Below are 24,168 nucleotides of genomic sequence, written 5' to 3'. Positions count from 1 at the left end.
TGAAAGCAACTTATGGGGAAAATGCCCCATCATATGACGTTGTTAAACACTGGCATCGCCAGTTCAAGTGTGGTCGGACATCTGTGGAAACAGCTGCCATTCCTGGTCGCCCCCATTCAGCCATTGATGAGGACACTATCCATCAAGTGGAGACCGCCATTTTGTCAGACCGACGTAAAACTGTTCGCCAGTTAGCACAAGATGTCAAGATCAGTGTAGGGTCTGTGGAAAAAAATCATCCATGACAATTTGAACATGCAAAAGGTGTCTGCACGACGGATTCCCAGGTTGCTCACACCTTTCCAAAAGCAGGAACGAGTCAATTGCCCACTGCAGGCAAGGTCATGCTCACGGTGTTTTGGGACCAGCACGGAGTAGTGATGATGGATTTCTTGGCAAAGGGTACCACAATTACAGGAGCTTATTATGCTTCCCTGCTGCGGAAATTGCGGGACGCTATCAAGCTTAAGAGGCGTGGCATGCTGACCAAGGGTGTCCGTCTCCTGCAAGACAATGCTCCAGTACACAACTCTCATGTTGCCCAGACAGAAGCGCGGTCCTGTGGCTATGAAATCCTTCCACATCCTCCTTACTTTCCTGACCTTGCACCATCTGACTTCCACCTCTTTCCAACCATGAAGTCATTTTTGAAGGGAAACGTTTCACAGATGATGAAACACTGATTTCTGAAGTCAAGTCCTGGTTTGAGACGATAATGAGGGCTTTTACAAGCAAGGTCTCCATAGTTGCATAAAACGATGGGAGAAGTGTGTAACTCTTGGTGGTCCCTATGTGGAGAAAGACTAATACCTATGCCAAGTTTCATTCCACTAGGTCCATCGGAAGTGGGTCAGGGGAAATCTTTAATGAACACCCCTCGTATGTATGCTAGTGGGAGGATTTAGCGATGTTAGGGTCAGTCTGTTATATAGTGTATTGGCTGGTGTTGTGTCTATCTAAGTTATTTTAAGTTTTGGGATGAAGATATTTGATTGTTTACTGTTTTGTTTGAGATTATTTATTTTGTGTTCATTTAGGTTATTGATTATTCTTTGGGATATTGGAGTAAGTAGTGGATGTTTCCGGGGTAGGGCTTGGTTTTTGGCGCTAATATTGTTGTTTTGGATTAGAGGGTTTGATTGGGGCGCGGCCCAGAAGTTTAGGGTTAGTTGTTCCCTACGTAGACTTAGTGGCATTTCTCCTGTTAAGGCCTGGAGTGATGTGCTGGAGGTGCCATGTTGAGTTCGTGTAATTAGTTTTAGAGCCTGACACTGGATTGAGTCTAGTTTCACGAGTGAGTGAATGGGTGAGTGAGTGAGTGAGAACGCTTTAACCACTTGGCTACCCGACCGCCCTGTTTCCACTAGGCTTTGATATAGGCTAGAGGACACGTTTGCCTCGGGAAGATGACATCTGTCAGTGTTGTGTCAATAATTGATTACTACAGTCGTGCCTCGTTTATACGGACACTTGCGTCATTTCACAATTCGTCCGTATAAACGAATTTCCGTATAACTGAAACCAGCTTCTTACTGGAAGAGTTTCTTCCCTTCAATTATGCAACTCATGACAGATGACAGAGCAAACAGATACATCCACTCAATCTTTATTCAAGACATACACGTTTCAAAATATCTGTCATGGAAGTTTGAACTTTACCACATTTTGAGGTTTGAATTTTAAACAATAATTCCAAATTGTCCAGATCGCCTGTGTAATCAAGGTCTTTATACACTGAAACATCGAGGTCGTCGAGCTTTTCCGATCACAAATGGCTTAACCTTCACAGAACCGTCTGCATTCGCCCTCAGAGCCACACTAACACGCTCCTTGGATCGTATCGTATATATATAATTTCCTTGACTTTTTGTGATTATTGTCTTGTTAGAATTTGCTGTATATATGCTTATAACGAACTACGGTTATAACGAACTAAAATTAGTAGTATCTTTGAGTTCGTTATAACCGTACTTTACTGTACATATATGTGGCTGGTAAGTAAACCATATTGTTGCCGCTGTTATACACGCCTGAGGTGGGCCACTGCTAGGTCACGTGACGACAGTCCATCGCGGTCACACCACAGCACACAACAAGATATATATATATATACACACACATGTGGCAGGTTTAAAGTGCACGGGTCAAAGTCCAGAATCTGTTAAGCGATACGGTGCTCGTCCGCTGGCACTTTGGCTGACCCTTGTGTCGGACCGGATGGTTTATAGACAAACAGATTTTAGGAAATAATAGAGAAGCATTACAACGTACGTAGTATACTCAGACCTGCCAATCTTCAGACTAAGCATGCATCAGCGATAATATTTCTCTGCCAGACGTGGTGGGTGAGTGAGTGAGTCAGCGAATTAGTGGGGGATTGGTGAATGAGTGAGGTGAGATAGGGTTAAACGTCGCGTCCAAGACTATTGCACTTATATAACGACGTGCATGCACGTGTGTGTGTGACTGCTTGTACTAGTCCGGGCTAAAGCCGATTTTATAGTGCTTGCCCACTGAGATACCATGCCGCGGTTTAACATGAATACCCCTCTCAGACACAGTATACTGACTCCGAGCTGACCAGTCCTTGTTTTAGCCCCTTAATGCCGAGCGCCAGACAGTGTAACAAGTACCATCTTTTAAGGTCTTTTGGTCGGATCCGGACCTTTCCGCTCTGCCACCACAACACATGTGAGTGAGTGAGTGCATGAGTGCGTGAGTGAGTGAGTGAGTGCGTGCGTGCGTGCGTGCGTGCGTGCGTGCGTGCGTGCGTGAGTGAGTGAGCTTTGGGTATTATTCCAGCAATATATCAATGTCACAGAGGCCATATGGTACCAAACTCTATAGAGAAAATAAACTGTGCTTCATATTATTTACAATATAAATACATTTATGATGACATTAAACGACGCATCTTTCAATACAAATTCCTGAAGACATCTCACAAATTGCATGTACATGTTCATGTACAACGCAATATTTGAACGTTGTCATGTTCGTTGGGAGCATGACACTCATACACGTGGTTTTGAGATGTGTGAACAGCACACGTTTGTTTAGGTGGTCAGAAAACAGCACCTTTGCTTAACCCTAAACGCTTAAGTAATGCCACGGCTAACTGAAAATCATTGTCATGCCCCGTGGGTATGCTGCAAACAGGAAATGCGCAATGCGAAGTTGCCAGACATTTTAATGTTCACCCAAAGCCAATATTGGGCATAACTCTGGACCTCCGACAGGATGCTGTGCTCCCTCAACTAGTTGGGTATGGTTCTACCGTTCCTACTCAGGAATTTTCCCAGCTGTTAATGTGGCAGTATGGATTCCGTAGATGCACTAACCGAATACAGTTGTCTCCTTGACTTGACGTGGACAACCGGCCTGTGGCAAGTCATGAGTGTTGCCCTGCTGTAGATTACGTCTCCATGCAGAGAGATAATTTTCCACGTGACCATCAGGCCTAGCTTTGGGCCCACGGCATTTTTCTTAGTGTTGACAGCAACCCATGGTAGCCTTAAAAGGTGACTATGCTTGTCGTAAGTGGCGACTAACGGGATCGGGTGGTCAGACTCCCTGACTTGGTTGATGCATGTCATTGTATCCCAATTGCGAGGATCGATACTCCTGATATCAGTCACTGGATTGTCTGGTCCAGACTCAATTATTTACAGACCCATGTCACATAGCTGGAATATTGCAGTGCAGTGTTAAAAACAAACAAAACAAACAAATATTATGATATTTCCATAATCTTGGTTGATGCATGTCATCATGTCCCAATTTCATAGATCGATGCTCATGAGATCAATCACTGGATTGTCTGGTTAATACTCGATTATGATACTCGAGTGCAGCGTTAAACAACAAACAAAGAAACAAACAAACATGGACACATAAACAAAGAGGTAGCAATGTTTCATAACCTCTATTTGGCAGCTTTTCTCAGTGAAACTGAAGGCTGCCATATTTTCAAGATTTCAAGGTTCATATTGTGATCAACATAATCAAAATAAACTGAGACATTTGTCATTTTATATATTTATTCAGTCATTTTAAGAGATTCTATTTACACATATTTGTGAGTTACCATGGTAACATATTTTAAGTGCTTAATGTCACCAAACTGCAGAGTGCAAAGTAGGTTTTTGCCCAATTAGGAAACATTGCATCTATACCAGTGGCCGTCTCACACAGTATAACTTGACCATACAACACTCATCTCTCTGTGCATTGTCAAGGTATGTGTGCATGCATATCAAGCATGGTGTGTGATGTGGGGTGCATGATACGGAGACACACCTGGTACATATACATAAAACATCCACATCATACCGTGTGATACATCGATAACTGGATACATGTGTAATACCATAGCATGATACATCCATATCCTACATGACGTGATACAGGGTACATGATATATCAATATCCTACATGACATGATACAGGGTACATGATACATCCATATCCTACATGACTTGATACAGGGTACATGATACATCCATATCCTACATGACATGATACAGGGTACATGATATATCCATATCCTACATGACATGATACAGGGTACATGATACATCCATATCCTACATGACATGATACAGGGTACATGATACATCCATATCCTACATGACATGATACATCCATATCCTCCATGACATGATACAGGGTACATGATATATCCATATCCTACATGACATGATACAGGGTACATGATACATCCATATCCTACATGACATGATACAGGGTACATGATACATCCATATCCTACATGACATGATACATCCATATCCTCCATGACGTGATACAGGGTACATGATACATCCATATCCTACATGATGTGATACAGGGTACATGATATATCCATATCCTACATGACATGATACAGGGTACATGATATATCCATATCCTACATGACATGATACAGGGTACATGATATATCCATATCCTACATGACATGATACAGGGTACATGATATATCCATATCCTACATGACATGATACAGGGTACATGATATATCCATATCCTACATGACATGATACAGGGTACATGATACATCCATATCCTACATGACGTGATACAGGGTACATGATACATCCATATCCTACATGACGTGATACAGGGTACATGATACATCCATATCCTACATGATGTGATACAGGGTACATGATACATCCATATCCTACATGATGTGATACAGGGTACATGATACATCCATATCCTCCATGACGTGATACAGGGTACATGATACATCCATATCCTACATGATGTGATACAGGGTACATGATATATCCATATCCTACATGACATGATACAGGGTACATGATACATCCATATCCTACATGACATGATACATCCATATCCTCCATGACGTGATACAGGGTACATGATACATCCATATCCTACATGACATGATACAGGGTACATGATACATCCATATCCTACATGACATGATACATCCATATCCTACATGACGTGATACAGGGTACATGATACATCCATATCCTACATGATGTGATACAGGGTACATGATACATCCATATCCTACATGACATGATACATCCATATCCTACATGACATGATACAGGGTACATGATATATCCATATCCTACATGACATGATACAGGGTACATGATACATCTATATCCTACATGACATGACACAGGGTACATGATATATCCATATCCTACATGTGATACAGGGTACATGATACATCCATATCCTACATGTGATAAAGGGTACATGATACATCCGTATCCTACATGTGATACAGGGTACATGATATATCCATATCCTACATGGCATGATACAGGGCACATGATACATGTGGTACAATGTGATAAAGTGTGAGCCTGGCTCACATATACACACACGTGTGGGGGCAGTCAGACAATGTATTTACATCATTCAGCATGTACAGAATAATACAAAGAAATAAATAGGCGGATCATGCAGTTTGTACAAGTTACTTATACACAGCGGAAGACTTGCAGACATCAACACTCAAACTCTCTTCCCAGGCATTCAAATCCACGCCTTCTATATGCTGCGGTCTATCCCATCCCCCCCGCCATCCATCCATTCCTCCCTCTCTCCATCCATTCTTCCCTCCCTCCCGACCATCATCCATCCATTTCTCTCTCCATCCATTCGTCCCACCACCCATCCATTCCTCAGTTCCTCCCTCCATCCATTTACACAAGATCAGCTTCAGTATCCAGTCAGTATATTTGTGTAATCAGATCAATTTCCAAATGCAGTGGAAATGGCAATAATCTAGGCAGACTAAATTAGAGAAATACATGCTTAAAACAGTGTGATTTGAACATAAATTTGAAAAAGAAAACATACATGGACTGATGGATGAAATAACAATGAAATGATTCCTACGCACATCTAAATTCCGTAATAGCGAGCAGGTTTAAATGCAATGAGTTGACAGAAAAAGAAAACACCCAAAAAGAGCAGCTAATGATATCATGACACTGAAATAAATCTCAGCATGCTCAAGCAGATCCTAGTTGTTGTCTTAAATTCTTCATTGACCTTGGAATAAATGCAAGATCATCAGTTCAAAGCTTGCACACCAGATCTTGCTGGACATCACCATGACATTCTTCAGACAATTCAACGGCTGGCAAGTTGGCCTGTGGCCAGTTAAAATTACAAAAGGCTTGCTGAAGCATAAAATAGATGGCCCTTCTGGCAAGTCAAAATTCCACCCCTTCTCTGTGTATGTTTAATTCGTTTAATTGGACAATATGGAAAAATAAATTGGAAAATATTTAGAGGGCATGAGGTTGTGGGCTGGTTAACTCAGTGATCATCTCGGTAATATGACACAACCGGTAGCCATTTCGTAATGTTCTGTACAACAACAACATCTTTAATTGCTCATAAAATTGCCCCGAACTGAGGCAAATGGAAGCCAAGATTTAAGGGTCAGTTAGTCTGGAGAAGGGCCAGTTAGCCTGGAGAAGGGCCAGCTAGTTTGGAGAAGGGCCAGCTAGTTTGGAGAAGGGCCAGTTAGTTTGGAGAAGGGCCAGTTAGTCTGGGGAAGGGCCAGATAGTTTGGAGAAGGGCCAGTTAGTCTGGAGAAGGGCCAGCTAGTTTGGAGAAGGGCCAGATAGCCTGGAGAAGGGCCAGGTAGTCTGAAGAAGGTCAGCTAGTTTGGAGAAGGGCCAGATAGTCTGGAGAAGGGCCAGCTAGTCTGGAGAAGGGCCAGCTAGTTTGGAGAAGGGCCAGTTAGTTTGGAGAAGGGCCAGTTAGTCTGGAGAAGGGCCAGTTAGTCTGGAGAAAGGTCAGTTAGTTAGGAGAAGGGAATGAAACTTTTGAAAGGAGCAAGCCCAGCTGGCTACATACAAACTTGTTTGGAAAAGGGCCAGTTAGTCTGGAGAAGGGCCAGTTAGTTTGGAGAAGGGCCAGTTAGTCTGGAGAAGGGCCAATTAGTTTGGAGAAGGGCAAGTTAGTCTGGAGAAGGGCCAGTTAGTCTGGAGAAGGGCCAGTTAGTCTGGAGAAGGGCCAGTTAGTTTGGAGAAGGGCCAGATAGTCTAGAGATGGGCCAGTTAGTTTGGAGAAGGGTCAGTTAGTCTGGAGAAAGGTCAGTTAGTTTGGAGAAGGGCATGAAACTTTTGAAAGGAGCAAGCCCAGCTGGCTACATACAAACTTGTTGTTAAAACCTACCCCTGTACAAGACATGAAGGTAACGTTCAGCAAGATCTGGTATGCAAGCTTTGATGATCTCATATCTATTTAAAGTAAGTGATGGCCATGAAACCATAAAAAATATTCCCTACTTATGGAAACAGCAGTAACAACAGAATGGATGACACAATGCTGCATGTATCGGTGAAGAGGCTTCATATCATTATTATATTCCATACATGCAAACAAATGCTGACCATGAAGCTTTGGCAGGACGCAAACAATGTAATATCAATACAACCATGGTAACACTTTTCATGCATCACATGTTCCTGGCAAAGGTTACCAAACATCGGCACTGCCCTAGACTTACACCATATAGTTGGAACTCCACACAATTGCCATGGATAAAGATAGAACATCGAACCGTCATTGTTGGGGCATTTCGGTTGAAGGTCAGACACTCTCAAAGTCATAATTACATTGGTCATTTTTTGGTTTTCTAAAATCAGCATCTTGGTCGTGACGAGGAGAGGTCAATGATGGTGTCTCAGTTGATGTCTACATACGTAGCTGGGGTCGCAGAGAGGATGATGTGTTGTTATAGCATCATTCTGCTATCTGAAGCGATGGTTGTATCAAGTTTTGAAACACTGTAATCTCTGCTTGTAGTGATGGTTGTGGTCAGTGGTAGATTTCGGAGTCAGGTTGTGTCTGTGGTTCAGGTTGTTGAGTCACTAGTCTCTTGTACTACACAGTGCAACATCAGAAAGCTGTGGTTCTTCCACATAACGAGACAGTTTCCGTGCCAGCCATCGCTGTTTCGTATCCACCATTAATGGCACATGAGAATTCTGAACCCAGAACTGTTTTCAGTGGTAGAAACATCACGCAATACTGCAACTACATCACACCCACAGAAGTGTTGCCAAGGCTACCAGAGATGAGAATCGTTCTGTGGCATCTTGACGACGCCAACTCCCCCTCCAAGGCGCCTATAGTTCATTCCCCCAACAATCCTCCAACAGTTCTGTTCAGGGTCATATATCTCCACAGTTTTCAGGTACGTTGTCCCATCAAACCCTCCGATCGCCATCAGCTGTCCGTTCACGACTGCTAGCCCCACCTGGTGGCAACAAATGATAAACTGTCAAGCGGCCAAATGATCATATCACTGTTGACATGAGTGAGCGAACTGGGCTCAACGCTGCTTTCAACAGTATTCCAATTTTATCACGATGTGTCAGCTTACTATGGAAGGAAAGGCCGAAGTGATGCAGGTCTTAGACGTTTACCACTTCGGTGAAACTCATGAGCACAGGTATGGTGCAGAGAAACCTAGAAACGTAATAAGGGTGAACCTGGACATAAACCAGTGATCATAAGTTTCTGGCATGCCAAAGGGACACAACTCTTCACAACAAATTGCAGTGTCTTAGACGACTGGGTCACCGATGCCCCAACTGTTGACATGAACGATTCACACTTCTTTGACATGAATGTGAGTGAGTGAGTTGGGTTTAACGCCGCCTTTAACAGTATTACAGTCATATCGCGGCGTGTCAGCTTAATGTGGGAGGAAAGCCCGAAGTGATGCAGGTTTCAGACGTTTACCCCTTTCGGTTAAACCCACAAGCATGGGTATGGTGCTGACAAACCTAGAAACATAATCGGGGTGAACCGGGATTCAAACCCACAATCATAGCTTTCTGGCATGCCTAAGGGACGCAACTCTGCACAGCGAATTGTGGCGCCTTAGACGAATGGGCCACCCGTGCCCCCTCCTTGACATGAACTTTCAATGATGATAATGTTAGGTGAAAAGACATTGGTGAACCCCCTTTACTTCACCCTCGATATCTCCATTGCTTGCAATTCAGTAAACCTAACCTCACCCCTGGATCCATTCCCCGTGGATCTCAAATTACCTGCCCTTGAATTTCATTAGCCAATTGAATTTGCTACGCTACTCAGTCTAATGGACCAATCAGAATGCCTGTTACAAACCAGCCTCAATGTTGTGTTGGCTATATCAACAACATGGCAGCCAGTGGCTTTTATTATGAGTTTGTGGGAAGTTCAACACTGAAAATGTGACCGACACACAAAAGAAAGTCCTAAAAAATCATTGAAAGGATGTCTGCATGTCCATTAAAACTGGCAGTGGCTTTGGTTTCTTGGTAATACAAGTGACATCCCTTTCCCTTTTTCCTTATGTCGATGTTTGAAAGGTCGGTAAAATGTTAATGTTTGTTTGTCTGTTTGTTTGTTGTTTAACCCCGCACGCGGCAATATTCCAGCCATATGACGGCGGTCTGTAAATAATTGAGTTTGGACCAAACAATCCAGTGATTGACATCATAAGCATCGATCCATGCAATTGGGATACGATGACATGCATCAACCAAGTCAGCAAGCCTGACCACCTGATCCCGTTAGTCGCCTCTTACGACAAGCATAGTCGCCTTTCACAGCAAGAATTAGTTGCTGAAGACCTATTCTACCCCGAATCTTTATGGGTAAAATGTTAATGAAAAAGGACAGGTAATTTGGGATCGGGAATGGATCCAGGCGTTAGTGTACGTTTACCGAAATGGAAGCAATGGAGATACAGAGGTTGCCTCTACTTTTAACATATGAGATAAAGTTGAAATTCCATGTCATTCTGCTGCCAACATACCCCACTTCTCCTGGACGTCATGGCAACCACTGGCTGCCACGTGTTAGTCTGTGGGTTGTACTTCTCTGCACTACTCAGCTCAGTGGTGTCGTCACGGCCGCCGACGGCGTAGATCATGTTGTTGTACACAGCCACGCCCAGGTGTTTCCGTCTTGTCCCCATCGGGGCGACAGGCGTCCAGCGATTTGTTCGAGGATCATAACGCTCCACTTAAAGAAACATACAGATTGCATATCATTCCTTTGTTTTGTTCATTTGTGGTGAAACGTCTCACTCAGCAATCTTCCAGCTATACGATGGTGGCCTGTAGAGAATCAAGTCTGAACCAGACAATCCTGTGATTGACATTATAAGCAATGCCTCACACCATGAGGTCACGCTGCCATGCTGCCTTTTTTTTGGTTTGGTTTGTTGTTTAACGCCGCACTCAGCAATATTCAAGCTATATGACGGCGGTCTGTAAATAATCGAGTCTGGACCAGACAATCCAGTGATTGATATCATGAGCATCGATCCACGCAATTGGGATCGATGACATGCATCAACCACGTCAGCCAGCCTGACCACCCGATCCCGTAAGTCGCCTTTTACAACAAGCATAGTCACCTGTTATGGCAAGCATGGGTTGCTGAAGACCCCGGAATCTTCACGAGTCCTGACATGCTGTCAACCAAGTCCCTGACTACCAATCCAGTCACTTTGTTCAAGTACAGGTTGCTGCGGATCTATTCTTACCCCGAATCCATATGGGGACATATCATTGTACCCACAGAGAGCAAACACAAGACAAGGTGAGGTGAACTGGGGTTTAACGTCGTGACCAAGATTATTGTACTTATATAACCATATGCATGCACGTGTGTGTGTGGCTGCTTGTACTAGTCCGGACTGATGCTGATTTTATACTGCTATCCCACTGAGATACCATGCCACAGTTTAACATGAATACCCCACTCAGACACAGTATACTGACTCTGAGCCGACCAGTCCTTGTTTTAGCCCTTTAATGCCGAGCGCCAGACAGGGTAACAAGTGCCATCTTTTAACGTCTTTTGGTATGACAGGCTGGGGATCTAACCCCGGACCTTCCGCTCTCCCTGCGGATGCTCTACCACTAGACCACGGAGGCGGTAAACACAAGACAAGTACGTGTTAGCTATCCATAAATTCTTTGTTTTGACAAATAAGAGTACAAAATCATTCCTCGCCCTACAGCATGTGCAGTGTTAGAAAAACATTCTACCAAGATGAATTCAAAAGTATTTGGTCTGGTTTCAAGTTCTGGCATAATATTTATCAAGTATTGTGGATAGCACATTTACAAACCTACAAAATTTGTGAAACTTTTTCCATGAGTTCAAATGATTGTCCACACTAACTGACCTGTGTTGAGTGGACAAGTGCCATCACTGCCGCCAACAGCATACAGGAAGCTGCACAAGACGGCCACGCCCACCCCCAGCCTCCTGGTGCTCATGGATGCCACCTTGGCCCACTTGTTGGTCTGAGGATCATATCTGTACAAAGGGAACAGTGAGTGAGTGAGTGAGTGAGTGAGTGAGTGTGTGAGTGAGTTGGGTTAACACTGCATTGATCAGTATGTCAGATATCACCTGCGCAGGGTAGGTAAGCCTGACATGATTTGTTTGTTTGTTATTTAATGCCGCACTCAGCAATATTCCAGCTGTATGTCAGCGGTCTGTAAATAATTGAGTTGAGACTAGACAATCCAGTGATTGACATCATTATCATTTATCTACGCAATTAGGATATGATGACATGCATCAACCAAGTCAGTGAGTCTGACCACCTAATCCAATTAGTCGCCTTTTACGACAAGCATATGTAAATAATTGAGTCTGGACTAGACAATCCAGTGATTGACATCATTATCATTGATCTACGCAATTGGGATATGATGACATGCATCAACCAAGTCAGTGAGCCTGACCACCCAATCCCATTAGTCGCCTTTTACGACAAGCATAGTCGCATCTTACGGCAAACATAGGTTCCTGAAGACCTATTCCGTCTCTTCACTAGTCAAAGATTGACATGATGCAGATCTGTGATGTTTACCACTTTGGGGAAAGCCACAAGCAAGGGTATGGTGATTTTTTATAATTTTCAAGTCTAGCAGATTTCAACAAAAGTCCATATATTTAATATTAGGTAATTTTCTTGAGATAGGGATTGGTTAGGCAAATTCGAAGTTTTTTTAGGCACATTTTCCATGTACAAGGAAGAATCTAAATTCAAGGACTTTTTTCAAGACTGCCTTTTGAAACCTCTGAAAACCTTGTACACAACCCTGGCCTCAGCATGACATGTGAGTACTTCAGCCACAGCGCTACCAAGGGTTTACCACACACAAAATACTGCGAAAAAGAGTTTATTCAATTGTACATAGCATGTTACATATAATAGACATTTCTATTCTGGTAGGAAATACATATTCATATAACCCCTTGACTGACGCTGAGTTACCTTTCCACGTAGTTGAGGCAGGAAACACCGTCCTGACCACCTACGGCGTACAAATAGTCCCCGAGGACCGCCACGCCCACACTGGTCCGACACGAGCTTGTGGGAGCCACATCGCTGCTCCACTGGTTGGTGTGAGGGTCATATCTGAGGGAAAAACAATAGGTACTTATTACCAACCCAGATCAGTATCAGACAATGTACCGGGACTTCCTGTATTTAGGCCCATGCTGAATTACGCTCATGGGCCTAAAAACAGAAAATATTTCCATAGTTAGGCCCATGGGTTTAAATTCGGACATAAATTTTGGAGTGATCATCCTTAAATTAATACCTTACTCCCTTCGTAAGTTAATACTGAGCAATGCACAACACATGGCAAACCTAACTGTACATTAAAAAATTTGTGCAAGTTCAAGTTTTGCATTCTATGAATTTACTTCCTGTTTAAATGTAAAATCCATGTACTATTTTTTCTCAATTAAAACAACTAACAGTTTCTGATTTTTTCAATAAAAGACGAAACATAAGCATGATAAGCTTCCGAAATTAAGCCAAAATATTTTTAATGAGAAAGTGCTATTTTCGGCCTGACGACTTATTTAGGAGTCTTGATATATTTGACATCAAAAGACACTCGGATTCTCGGGTGTAAAAAGTACAGCTACCCAGCTTCAGAGGCAGGATGACTGATGTCATTTGATTGTGACGTCATGGTAACCAATGACATCACAATGGTCTGTAGACATGGTAATATTATGCTGCCATTTCATTGAAGTTATATCTCCTTGGTTATCTCTCCCAAGCAATATCTTGCAAAGAAGTCAGTTTGGGATGATAAATGGAGAATCTCACCTGAGTGTCTTTTGATATCAAATATATCAACATGAGTTGATAAAAGTGGAAAAACCCTGAGGCTTGTCGTGCAGTTATCCCAGGCGATATCTCCTGTGGGAGATAGTTTTGGGTGATAAATTCAAATATTTCATACCATATTTCTTGGTATTCTTGGGCACTGGATTAAAATATTAGACGTAAACAACTTATAAGTTATATGCAGTAAGTTTGTCAGGGTGTGCATGGCTATGTTATAAAGACTGAAACAGCACCTCTCTATGCTGTTGAGGTAGGATTGTCCATCATGGCCGCCCACAGCATACAGTAGATCGTTGAGCACAGCCACGCCCACCCCACATCTCCGCTTGCTCATTGGTGCTACCAGGCGCCACTCATTGGTCTGTGGGTCGTACTTCTCCACACTGGATATGGCATCACCGCTGCACCAACCCCCCACTGCAGGAAAGAGGAGATAAACGTCAAGGACATGCAAAAGGCACTACATAATGAATTGTAAAACAAACATAAAGCCTTAAGAAAAATAGGCATGTAGAGCCATTAAAAAAAAGGGTAAATGTGAAATTAATACACACAACTCTGGAAAACATAATTTAGGGGAACCAATTCCCGAACTCAGCCTTGATAAGTATCTCTTAGATAAGCTAACTTCATTAGTTTCTGAGATAAATTGTCTCCATTGCACCCACTATGCACGAAGCAAAATAACATTGATCAATGGCCAAAACTGTAGTATGCTAAAAATCTAAAAACATTTACCAACGGAGGAAACTCGAAAAAAAACAAAAAACATTTATGGCACCAATTCGAACTCAGTCTTGACAAGTATCTCATAGGTAAGATTGCATAGTTTCATTCATGTAACTTCAGACATTTCTGAGAAAACATGTCCCCATTGCAGACACCATGCACGAAGAAAATAAATAGCATGGATCAAGGGCCGTAACTCCGTCTTGACAAGTATCTCTTAGACAAGCATGCAAACTTTCAATCATGTAACTTCAGTAGTTTCTGAGAAAACATGTCCCCATTTCACTCAGTATGCACAAAGTTGAAAGACATGGAGCAAGGGCCATAACTCTGTAAAAAACGTTTTTTGACAGCTGTAAAAGTTTGTAAATAGGTTCGACATTGTAACCATGGTAACAAAGATGGCAAACCAAACTGAAGGAAATTAGGAGCATCAGGTATAATTGAATCTAAAAGTTAGTAAATCGAGTATACTATGGATTTTATGCAAATACTTAATCCTTGTATTGTATATTATCACCTGGACTTTACAAAAGCTGCAAACCGTTCCGTCACAAGCTAAAACATGTGATTATTAATTGGTTGTACATGTGACAGGGCCAGTAATGAGGTCAATAACCATGATGATTACTATATTAAATTACCGGCGATTCCACTTTACGTATTGGCTGAATTGAGTTATTGCAGTGAATATTGCATTGATTCTGCCACAATCATAATGGTTGGCATTAGGGCTGGGAAGAGTCCAAATTTACTACCTGGATAGCCTACATCCTGTTACCTGGCCCTACCCGGGACCCCGCTATACATCTTGTGAGTTGGGTATTCCTGTCAAAAACTATTTAGATAAATGTTTAAAACAATCTGATAATGCATACACTGAAGTTCATTGACGCTTTATCCTTACTTGAATATACAAAAGTCAGAACAAATGCTTGCAATAAGAAATGGGAAAATTTGCTATACTTGTAGTGTAACCATGGAGTTTTATTGTTAATGTTATTAAACAGTACTATCCACGGGTCTATCCAGGACCAACCCGACCTGAGTACCCGAATTACCCATCCCAGCCCTATTTGACATCTCTGTTGTAGTTGGTTGGTTGGTTGTTGTTTAACGCCGCACTCAGCAATATTCCAGCTATATGACGGCGGTCTGTAAATGATCGAGTCTGGACCAGACAATCCAGTGATTGACAAGATGTGCATCGATCCATGCAAATTGGGATTGATGACATGTATCAACCAAGTCAGCGAGCCTGACCACCCGATCCCGTTAGTCGGCTTTTACGACAAGCATAGTCGCCTTTTATGGCAATCATGGGTTGCTGAAGACCTATTCTACCCCGGATCTTCACAGGTCATCTCTGTTGTAAGCCAATCATCCTTGATTCAGCATCAGACAACTAACCTGCAAACAACACCTCCCCACACTTGATTGGTTTGCGCGGTCTAGTTCTTGGGCCCTGCATCAGGGGGCGCTCCTGAGGCAGGAGCAGGTAGTTTTTGGCTTCGTCTACAAGGTCTCGACATGCTTCGTCACTTTTGATTAGAAGATCTGCTCCCACTGTGCCCACTAGGAACTTGGGACTCATTAGTGGAAGGCGGACATGTTGGATCACCTGGAACCAATAACATCCATCTTGTATCATGACACAAAACATTCATGTCAGCATTCGAAGAAAAGCAGAGGGGTTCTTGTCATAACACAATTGTAAAAAACGATTTTTGGTTTCCCTGCTAAATTCAATACTCATGAAATCCAGGAGCCCCCTTAATTTTGAACACTGCATTTTATGGTGTCTTGTGCTAATTCATGCAAGGCTGTCTTACTTGTAACCATAGTAACCAGACTGCATTATCATGAAATTCACATTAGGCTCTCTCAGCCACATCAAAATTAATCTGTTAACAATGGTTAACATCTGGCTGCATAGAACTGATTAATTAAAATATCATGCTCTACAAATGGTGCATACTTGTTGTTTAACGCCGAACTTAGCAATATTCTAGCTATATGGTGGAGGCCTGGAAATAATTAAGTCTGGACCAGACAATCCATTGATTGATATCATGAGCATCGATCTATGCAATTCGGATAAGATGACATGCATCAACCTAATAAGCGAGCCTGACCACCCGATCCTGTTAGTTGCCGCTTACGAAAAGCATGGATTACTAAAGACCAATTCTAACCCGAATCTTCACATGTTCGCTATCAACAAGTCACTGAGCATGGCAACCCATTCCATTAGGTCAACTGTTACAACCAGCAAAGGTTGCTGGGGCAGTGTCCAAAGCAACTGCCTGTCTGTGGCTGGTGACTTTTCTGTCAGGGGCTGCATGAATTTGCCTCCACTTGCCAGACTGTCTGGCAGATAATTCTAAAGCTACTGGTAAATCTAGTCTTAATTTAAGTGTACTGGGATTGATATTAAGACATATATTCAGAAATAGTTCTTCCAGGCTCAAAAACACAGTATGTGAGGATACATTTGAATTCAATATTGTCTCAATGTGGACAGGTAACATTGAAGATGGGCAACATTTATGGGTCACCTGCCTGTCTTGTTGGGTTATAAAATTATTTCTGACACTGTCTGGGACAATCAACTCTAACCCAGAATTCCTGGATGCTGTGAAGCGTGACTTACAGTGGGGAGGTGTGTGCGGCGCTCCTGGATGTTGTACTTCACCCAGCCCATGCAGGCGTTGTAAACCTGCTCCTCATTCCGCACATTCAGCTCGTCACTGGAGATGATGTCCACCAACTGGTTCACCGGCAATAACATGAACTCCTCACTCTCCATCACCTACACCAACATCAACATCATTACTACAACATCGGTACCACAAATAGGCTCGAATACCAGACACTTGTTCGATCATGACAACATCGCCAACAACACTCGCATCAACATCAACAACATTGGCATCAACAGTTGTAAGACTGTCCCTGCTTTTTTCCGAGGTCGCAGAATATTTTGCAGGAATGTACCTATCTTGCAGAAAGTCAAATAGTGTGCAGAACACTTGCAGAATTATTGCTTAATAAGTGCATGTCTGCATGTCGACACTGAGTGATCTCCAGTTTCACATCAACAAGCTATTCTAGCTGTGGATACATTTTATGTCGTTTTTCATAAAAATGATGGCCACAAGTCAAACCGGTGCAAAAACTCAAAATTCACAAAATCTAGGCTCTAAAGCTTGCAGATTTATGTGCAGAATTATCAAAATTTGGTTGCAGTGTAACATGACAATGTAATGCCCCCTCTCACTATTGTGGTGAAATGTCTAACATAAATGCTGGAACAAAAGGCATCTAAAACAAGACACTTGATTATATTGATGTCTTGAATTGACTCCGTTTAACAATACACAATATCAAATAAATACTAACCCACCACTCAAAATTATAAATAAATGTCACGTTCTGGTCCCACAATTTGACTGTGTGTGTGTTTGTTGTTTTACTCCATACTCAACAATATTCCACCTTAATGAGGGCTGTATTTTAAATAATAAAGTCTGGACCATAAACTCCAGGGATTGACATCATGAGCATGGACCTTTCAAATTAGAAATGATGACTTGCAAAAACGACAGAAATTGGCACTAGTCCTATAGTCCTTACCAAACTGTCCAATAGTTAAGGTATCATAAGGAAATTTGCCATTTTTAAGGGTTTTACAATGTGTTATCTTATAAGGACTAGTGGACTAAAAATGCTAGTTTCTAACGCTGTGCAATCAACCAAGTCACCAAGACTGACCACCCAATCCATCTAGTTGCCTTTGACGACATGCTAAGTTGCAGGTGACCTATGTTCATGATGTTCTCACCCGGAATCCACACGGGGGTCCCAGCATTGGAGACTTAGTCACATATGAGTAATTGATGCACAAAATATTAATAAATGAATTGGAATCAACTACTTGATAGTTACAACCACATCCAAACATCTCACCTCTTGAAAGTTGTGTTGTGTAAACTTGTCTGCTATTCGGAGTAGATCCCGACAGGCGTGGGTGTCGGCAAAAGCTCGTATTCCCAGACAATTTGATGGGTCCAGCTGTCGTTTGAGGAACTCACAGCAAACATCTTGTATCTCAGCCAGTTGTAACAGACAGGCGGCAGGCAGGAGAGTCTGAACATTGCTTTCTTCCACTGTGATGTTGGACGTGTAACAAAAGTCTATCAACAGCTCCATCGCTGTTTCATCAATATCTCGTATCGTCACTTCTGTCTGTCGACTCTCGGCCAACTCACCCGTGAACATGGCGTGGAAGTATGGGCTGCATGCTGACAAAATGACTCGGTGTGCGAAAATTTTCTTCTGTCCTACAATAAGTACAACGTCACAAAGTTCTCTGTGTTTGCGTAGGACGTTGATCGCCTCCAGCGTGTGTCGGGGATGTTTGTCGGATGTGTAGGCGAGTCGGGCGGGGGAAGGTGGTCGGTCCATGGCCGTCTCGAACCGAGCCACCTGCAGTTGGTGGGTCTGCTTCAATAGGTCGGTGGACATCGTTGCGGTCAGTTTATACTGGAGAATCAGAGTTGGACATACAATTAACACAAAAAAAAAATTGTTTGGTGCTGTTTAATGCTGCATTCAGCAATATTTCACCTATATGATGGTAGCTTGTAAATAAGTGTAGTCAGACAATCCAGTGATTGATATTCTGAGCATCAATCAATGTCGTTGGGGTTCAAGTGAGTAGTCAAGCTTGATCATGTGATCTATTTGGACACCTCTTATGACCTGCATAGGTTGCCTGGACCAATCATAACCTGGAATCCCCAGGGGGTACACAAATAACAGTTCAGCTTTAATAAGAGTGAGTGAGTGTTAAGTTCAACACTGCAGTCAACAATATTCCAGCTATATTAGACGGCAAGGGTTGGTGTACATAAACAATTCTCCTTTTAAAAATAAGTACTAATCATTGTTGTTATAATTCATTTGCCAGGTATGCCGTCTTGCCAAAAGCTTTGTATCTACCAGCCGATTTTGTCTCTGGGCATCAATTTCAGTTGATTTCAGTGTTATTATAACCATATATTATTTCATATATGTATGAATTGTCGCTCAGTCCTTTCAATTGTATATATTTTGTTCGATAGATACGGGCGTAAGTCTTTCTGAAATGAACATAATTTGTTGTAACTGACCTTTGACCGTAATAATTCACTTCTATTCTATAATTAGTTAGATTCAGTGTTTACTTCCTGATTTGGATCTTTGGTTCTGACCTTCATAATCTTTAAATCCATTGTGTAAGTGAAATAAGTAGAAATCGTGCAAGGTTATCAAATTTGTTGCAAGGTTGTTTTTAACATGTGTATTACCATTTCTTTTGTATCAATTGAAAAAATCTGATTTGAAATAGGATGTGAGTGTGTAAAGCAAGGAATTAATTTCACAATCCTGCTAACACACCCTGATTAGTACATTGTGGGATGGGTATGTACCACAATGGACATAAACACAGCCTAGAATCGACCATACGCATCCGACAATACAGGGTAGTAGGCCTAGATACAAGTTAGAACATACTCCAACTATAAGCTTGATTTTTACTATTTTAGGCCTGAGTATCCCTTGTATTTCTCGATGTATATGAATAATAAATATGTTGGTAAATTCCATAAGCCCCTAATAATGAAATTGAGTTATATCATTTGCTAGAGTACACTCGCCTGTAAACAAGTGGTATTGGCAAATCCGAACTACTCTTTCCCAAGTTTTTATCTGTCGTGCTGGAACTCGAAGAAATTATTTACTGTCTCCCTTATTACAGGCAGTTCTGAATCCAGATCGAACAATTGATGAAGACAAGGTGCATAAATACAATCATTCTGATCAATATTGTGCTCTCAAACTATAAAATATGCAAGGAATTTGTAATGCATACCAAAATTGGGCAAAAGAAACATTCAAGACGACATTTTTGTCGGGACGATTTCCGGCACTTATCTCATCATACAAAAGATGAAACGAAAGCCGAAAACGGATCGCTGCGTTGAAGATCGTGCAACTGGAAATACTGAAAACTTAGCAATATTTCCTGTCACAATAAGATATGGGAGAAAACAATTCGAGTTCGAACAAACAGCATTCCAAATATAGTTTAACGGAACAGAACAAAACAACAGAAAAAATGGAATAGCTATAGTTTACATGACAGACTCGTTCACAAAATGGATTGCCCCATACTCTCTCACCGGCACGCACGCACACATTCGTAACCAAACCAATCCGTAGACATGGAGAATTCGTATCCACTCCCAACCCGAAGACAAAATTCACGATGAACTCGTGGACAAAACAAATACAGTAGAGAAATAGAACTGAATAATGATTCATTTCATATAAATATTGAAGGTTATCTCCCAAAACCCCTACATCCCATTTCCCCTACAACCCAGTTCCCCTACAATTAGTTAAAACAACACGCGGCATTTACCTGTCTGGCATTATGAACTCACCTAAAGGAGAGATTAACCAAGGAGATGAACATTTTATTATAATGTATTATGAATTTTGAAAAATGAACATTTTGTTATAATGTATTATGAATTTTGAAAAATGAACATTTTGTTATAATGTATTATGAATTTTGAAAAATGAACATTTTATTATAATGTATTATGAATTTTGAATAATATCGTAATCGTAATTAAATATTTATCTTAATCTATTCGTGTTTCTTGGGTTGTTCCATTGTATGAAATAGGTAACAGACTAGGGATTATCAGTGCCATGGACCGTGAACTTTGTTGTCTTAAGCTGTAGGGGAAATGGGATGTAGGGGTTTTGGGAGGTTACCATATTGAATCATTACGTGGCAAATGTATTTCATTCTTTAAGTTTAAATGAAAGTAATTAATTGATGCATTACGACCAGATAGACAGAGATAGATGCGGAAGCTCTAAATAATCTTCGTCTCGGTTAGAATCAATGGGCAATCAGTAATTATACATACTCCACTCACCAAATGGCCTTTTCGTCATGGATAAACTCACCTGATTATTTACGAAATAAACGATGAGTGGGAGTTGTTTATTGTACAATAAAACACTGCAGGGAGAATAAACCACGAGGGTCGTTTATTTCTTATATGAGATATCAACATTATGTGCAGCCTCTGAGGATGATGATAAAATGTAGAAGCTTTAAAAATATTTAACCGCATTTTCATAATGATGACTCCCTGAATAGAATCCGACCTCGGCAATGTCGGACAAGTCCATTTTATCCACAGGTCGGTATTTCCCGCACATTCTCACAATCCTTACGTCGAATACCTGTTCTTTTTCTCCTAGTTCCGCGTGTCATATCTATCGATCGTTTGGCCATGGCTTTTATCTGCCTTGCCCGGCTACATCCATGGGGAACAACACCCTAGACACTCCCCTCTAAAAAAATACATCGTCCATTATACGAAATGGACTCAAATTTTTCGAGAAACAAAACTAACACAAACCTGTAGTGATTTGGTTGATTAATTGTTTAGACATTTAGTTTATTCTCTGATGGGCTATTCTGGACTGATAAATGTGTCACGTGTCGATTTCTCTGCACCGCCTTCTTGCACTAATTGCAATGAACATTCATTTTGAGTTTAGCTTTGGTCATGTTGTTGCTTAAGTGTTTAAGAGGTCGCCTTCTGCCTAAGCAATTTCGGCTGACCTGTCCCTCTTCGGGACTCGTGTCTGTGAGTAGGGTACACATATCTATTGCGAGTTTTAGTATTGATAAGATTTGTGTTTGCGTATTGAAGTGATTTCATTTTTGATTTTTAGAAATTGATAGAATTGTTTTAGCTGCTCTGTTAAAGGGGCACTGATCTAAAGCTATTCCCCGGGACTGGTTGTTGCCTTTGTTATTGTTTTTTCCCGTGAGTACCCGTATGATATAGCAGAAACCTAGACTAGTTAGCAACCTGTGCCGTCACTTTTATTGATAGTATAAGGGCGTATGGTCACATCTATCAACAAAATGAACTACAGTTTTGGAAATAATAAGGAAATGTAGATATCTCTGTGGGTAGCATCGGTAATGGTGACGAACTTTTGATAAGTCACTTGCTTGGTAATTGTGCGATTTTCGTTTACACTGTTTTGACTTGCAATACAAAATAAATATTTCTCCTGAGTATTGCTTATTTTATCGTGTTTATATTTTTTACAGTCAAAATGTGCAAAATTTTCACTTAGGAAATTTATTAAAAGCCTGAATATTCAGTTATTTTACAAATTGACTGGAAAATATGTCCATCTGTATTATTATGATAACGAATTCCAAACATTTTTATGTTTAATATCATCACCAAGAGACTGAAAATGTTACGATGAAAAGTACATTTCTATATTGTTTGGCTTCTAATCCTACAAAATAATCTATTGTGATGTTTATAGGCTCTTTTGATCGTCTTAATCAGTTTTAGTGAATCTGTTAAAGAAATGGACAGATTTTTCAGTCAAAATGACTGAAATATTTACACATTTTATAAATTGCCTGAGAGAATCACATTTTACAAATTGCCTGTGATGTATACACGCTTACAAAGGAAAAGACTTGTGAAAACAACGTCTATCGCGCATCGAAGAATTTCCCAACCAAGACGTAGAGGAACAGGAATGAATCTGTCCAATGCTACAGCAAATGAAGGAGAACAAAATGCAAATATCATAATAACAACCTACCAAATTTAGGTGTATAATTTTAGGCAGCTTCCCTGTTCGAGGAATGTATCCGTGAATATCCACACAAAGGAACAATATCCCACACGTCTGCAGCTGTACAAAGAAACTTATTCGATGTCACGTGTCTCTGTAACAATCAAATATTTTTAAAAATATATATCGTTTCGGGATATTATAACCGTGGGTCGTGTTTGCCATGTGCAGCGGTCAGACATTTCCGGTTACTGGTACTTCCATTTTCTGGCCGCTGCACATGGCAAACACGTACGCCAGTTGATATTCTCACGATCTTACCAAACGGAAAAAGACATGTTTTATTGACTGCACTGTATTTTTTAACTCCCGGACGTCTGATGAAACCTCCCGGACGTTTCCGGACGTCTGATGAAACCTCGAAGCCCGGAAGCTATAGTACCGGACGTTTTACACTCAGTGAACCATCTGGGGCCACGCATGAACTTTTGAAAACGTTTGTGTTTCAGTATTAGTTATGGAATAGTATACAGAATATGACACTGTAAAGAACATTATTTTTGTTCCATAAGCAAATTTACATTGTATCCTTCAAAGCCTACGTTACGAATACCTCCTCAGTTCGAATAAAATCAAATCGTATTTGCTTCGCAGATTCACCATTTAAAAAGAATAGGGGTGTATGTAATTTTTCCCCGCTATATGTTATTTTGCATAATTAATACAAGAACACAATTATATAGAATACACTTTATTATTTAGTATCGTATATTTACGTTCAAGAATTGCTGACAATCTCTCAGAAACACAGTTAGTTCGGCCTCCGCTATTTTAGCGCTTTTAATTTTCTCTACAACCCATCTGATTAGCCCGGGAACTCTAACGTCCTTCATTCAGAATGGATGGTAAAAGTTCGTTCAGGCTTCGGCCCTTTTGAAGCATACAATCTACAATTTACATTGACCCATAATTCATTGCGGCAACTGGTTTGTTGCAACTTAACATAATGGAAGTGTTATAAAATATCGAATGTCCTGCGGATTCCATTGAGATGCAAAATAATTAACATA

General features: G+C 41.2%; 2 protein-coding genes across 4 annotated transcripts; both read right to left on the bottom strand.

The window, feature by feature from the left end:
* Positions 1-4,022: 4,022 nt before the first annotated feature.
* LOC125376836 lies at positions 4,023-5,399 on the bottom strand. Of its 3 annotated transcripts, XM_048389010.1 has the most exons (3): positions 4,841-5,399; positions 4,500-4,776; positions 4,023-4,421 (listed from the first exon to the last, which is right to left on the bottom strand). In XM_048389010.1, the coding sequence occupies exons 1-3, from the start codon at positions 5,397-5,399 to the stop codon at positions 4,256-4,258; spliced, it is 1,002 nt and encodes a 333-aa protein (XP_048244967.1). In that variant the 3' UTR covers positions 4,023-4,255. The 3 variants fall into 3 exon arrangements, with proteins under 3 accessions (XP_048244967.1, XP_048244966.1, XP_048244968.1); XM_048389009.1 differs by having other exon boundaries at positions 4,023-4,776; XM_048389011.1 differs by having other exon boundaries at positions 4,023-4,767; positions 4,988-5,399.
* On the bottom strand, positions 4,023-20,380 carry LOC124138385 (kelch-like protein 20). Its single transcript, XM_046504999.2, has 9 exons — positions 20,331-20,380; positions 18,383-18,958; positions 17,067-17,225; positions 15,824-16,034; positions 13,918-14,101; positions 12,812-12,955; positions 11,708-11,841; positions 10,325-10,533; positions 4,023-8,770 (listed from the first exon to the last, which is right to left on the bottom strand). Exons 2-9 carry the CDS (start codon positions 18,938-18,940, stop codon positions 8,579-8,581), a joined length of 1,791 nt encoding a protein of 596 aa, XP_046360955.1. The 5' UTR covers positions 18,941-18,958; positions 20,331-20,380; the 3' UTR covers positions 4,023-8,578.
* Between the last annotated feature and the right edge of the window lie 3,788 nt (positions 20,381-24,168).

Source organism: Haliotis rufescens, unplaced genomic scaffold (genome assembly GCF_023055435.1).
Source record: "Haliotis rufescens isolate VD_foot unplaced genomic scaffold, xgHalRufe1.0.p SCAF_8, whole genome shotgun sequence".
Taxonomy (NCBI): domain Eukaryota; kingdom Metazoa; phylum Mollusca; class Gastropoda; order Lepetellida; family Haliotidae; genus Haliotis; species Haliotis rufescens.
This window is presented reverse-complemented; position numbering and strand designations above follow the sequence as displayed.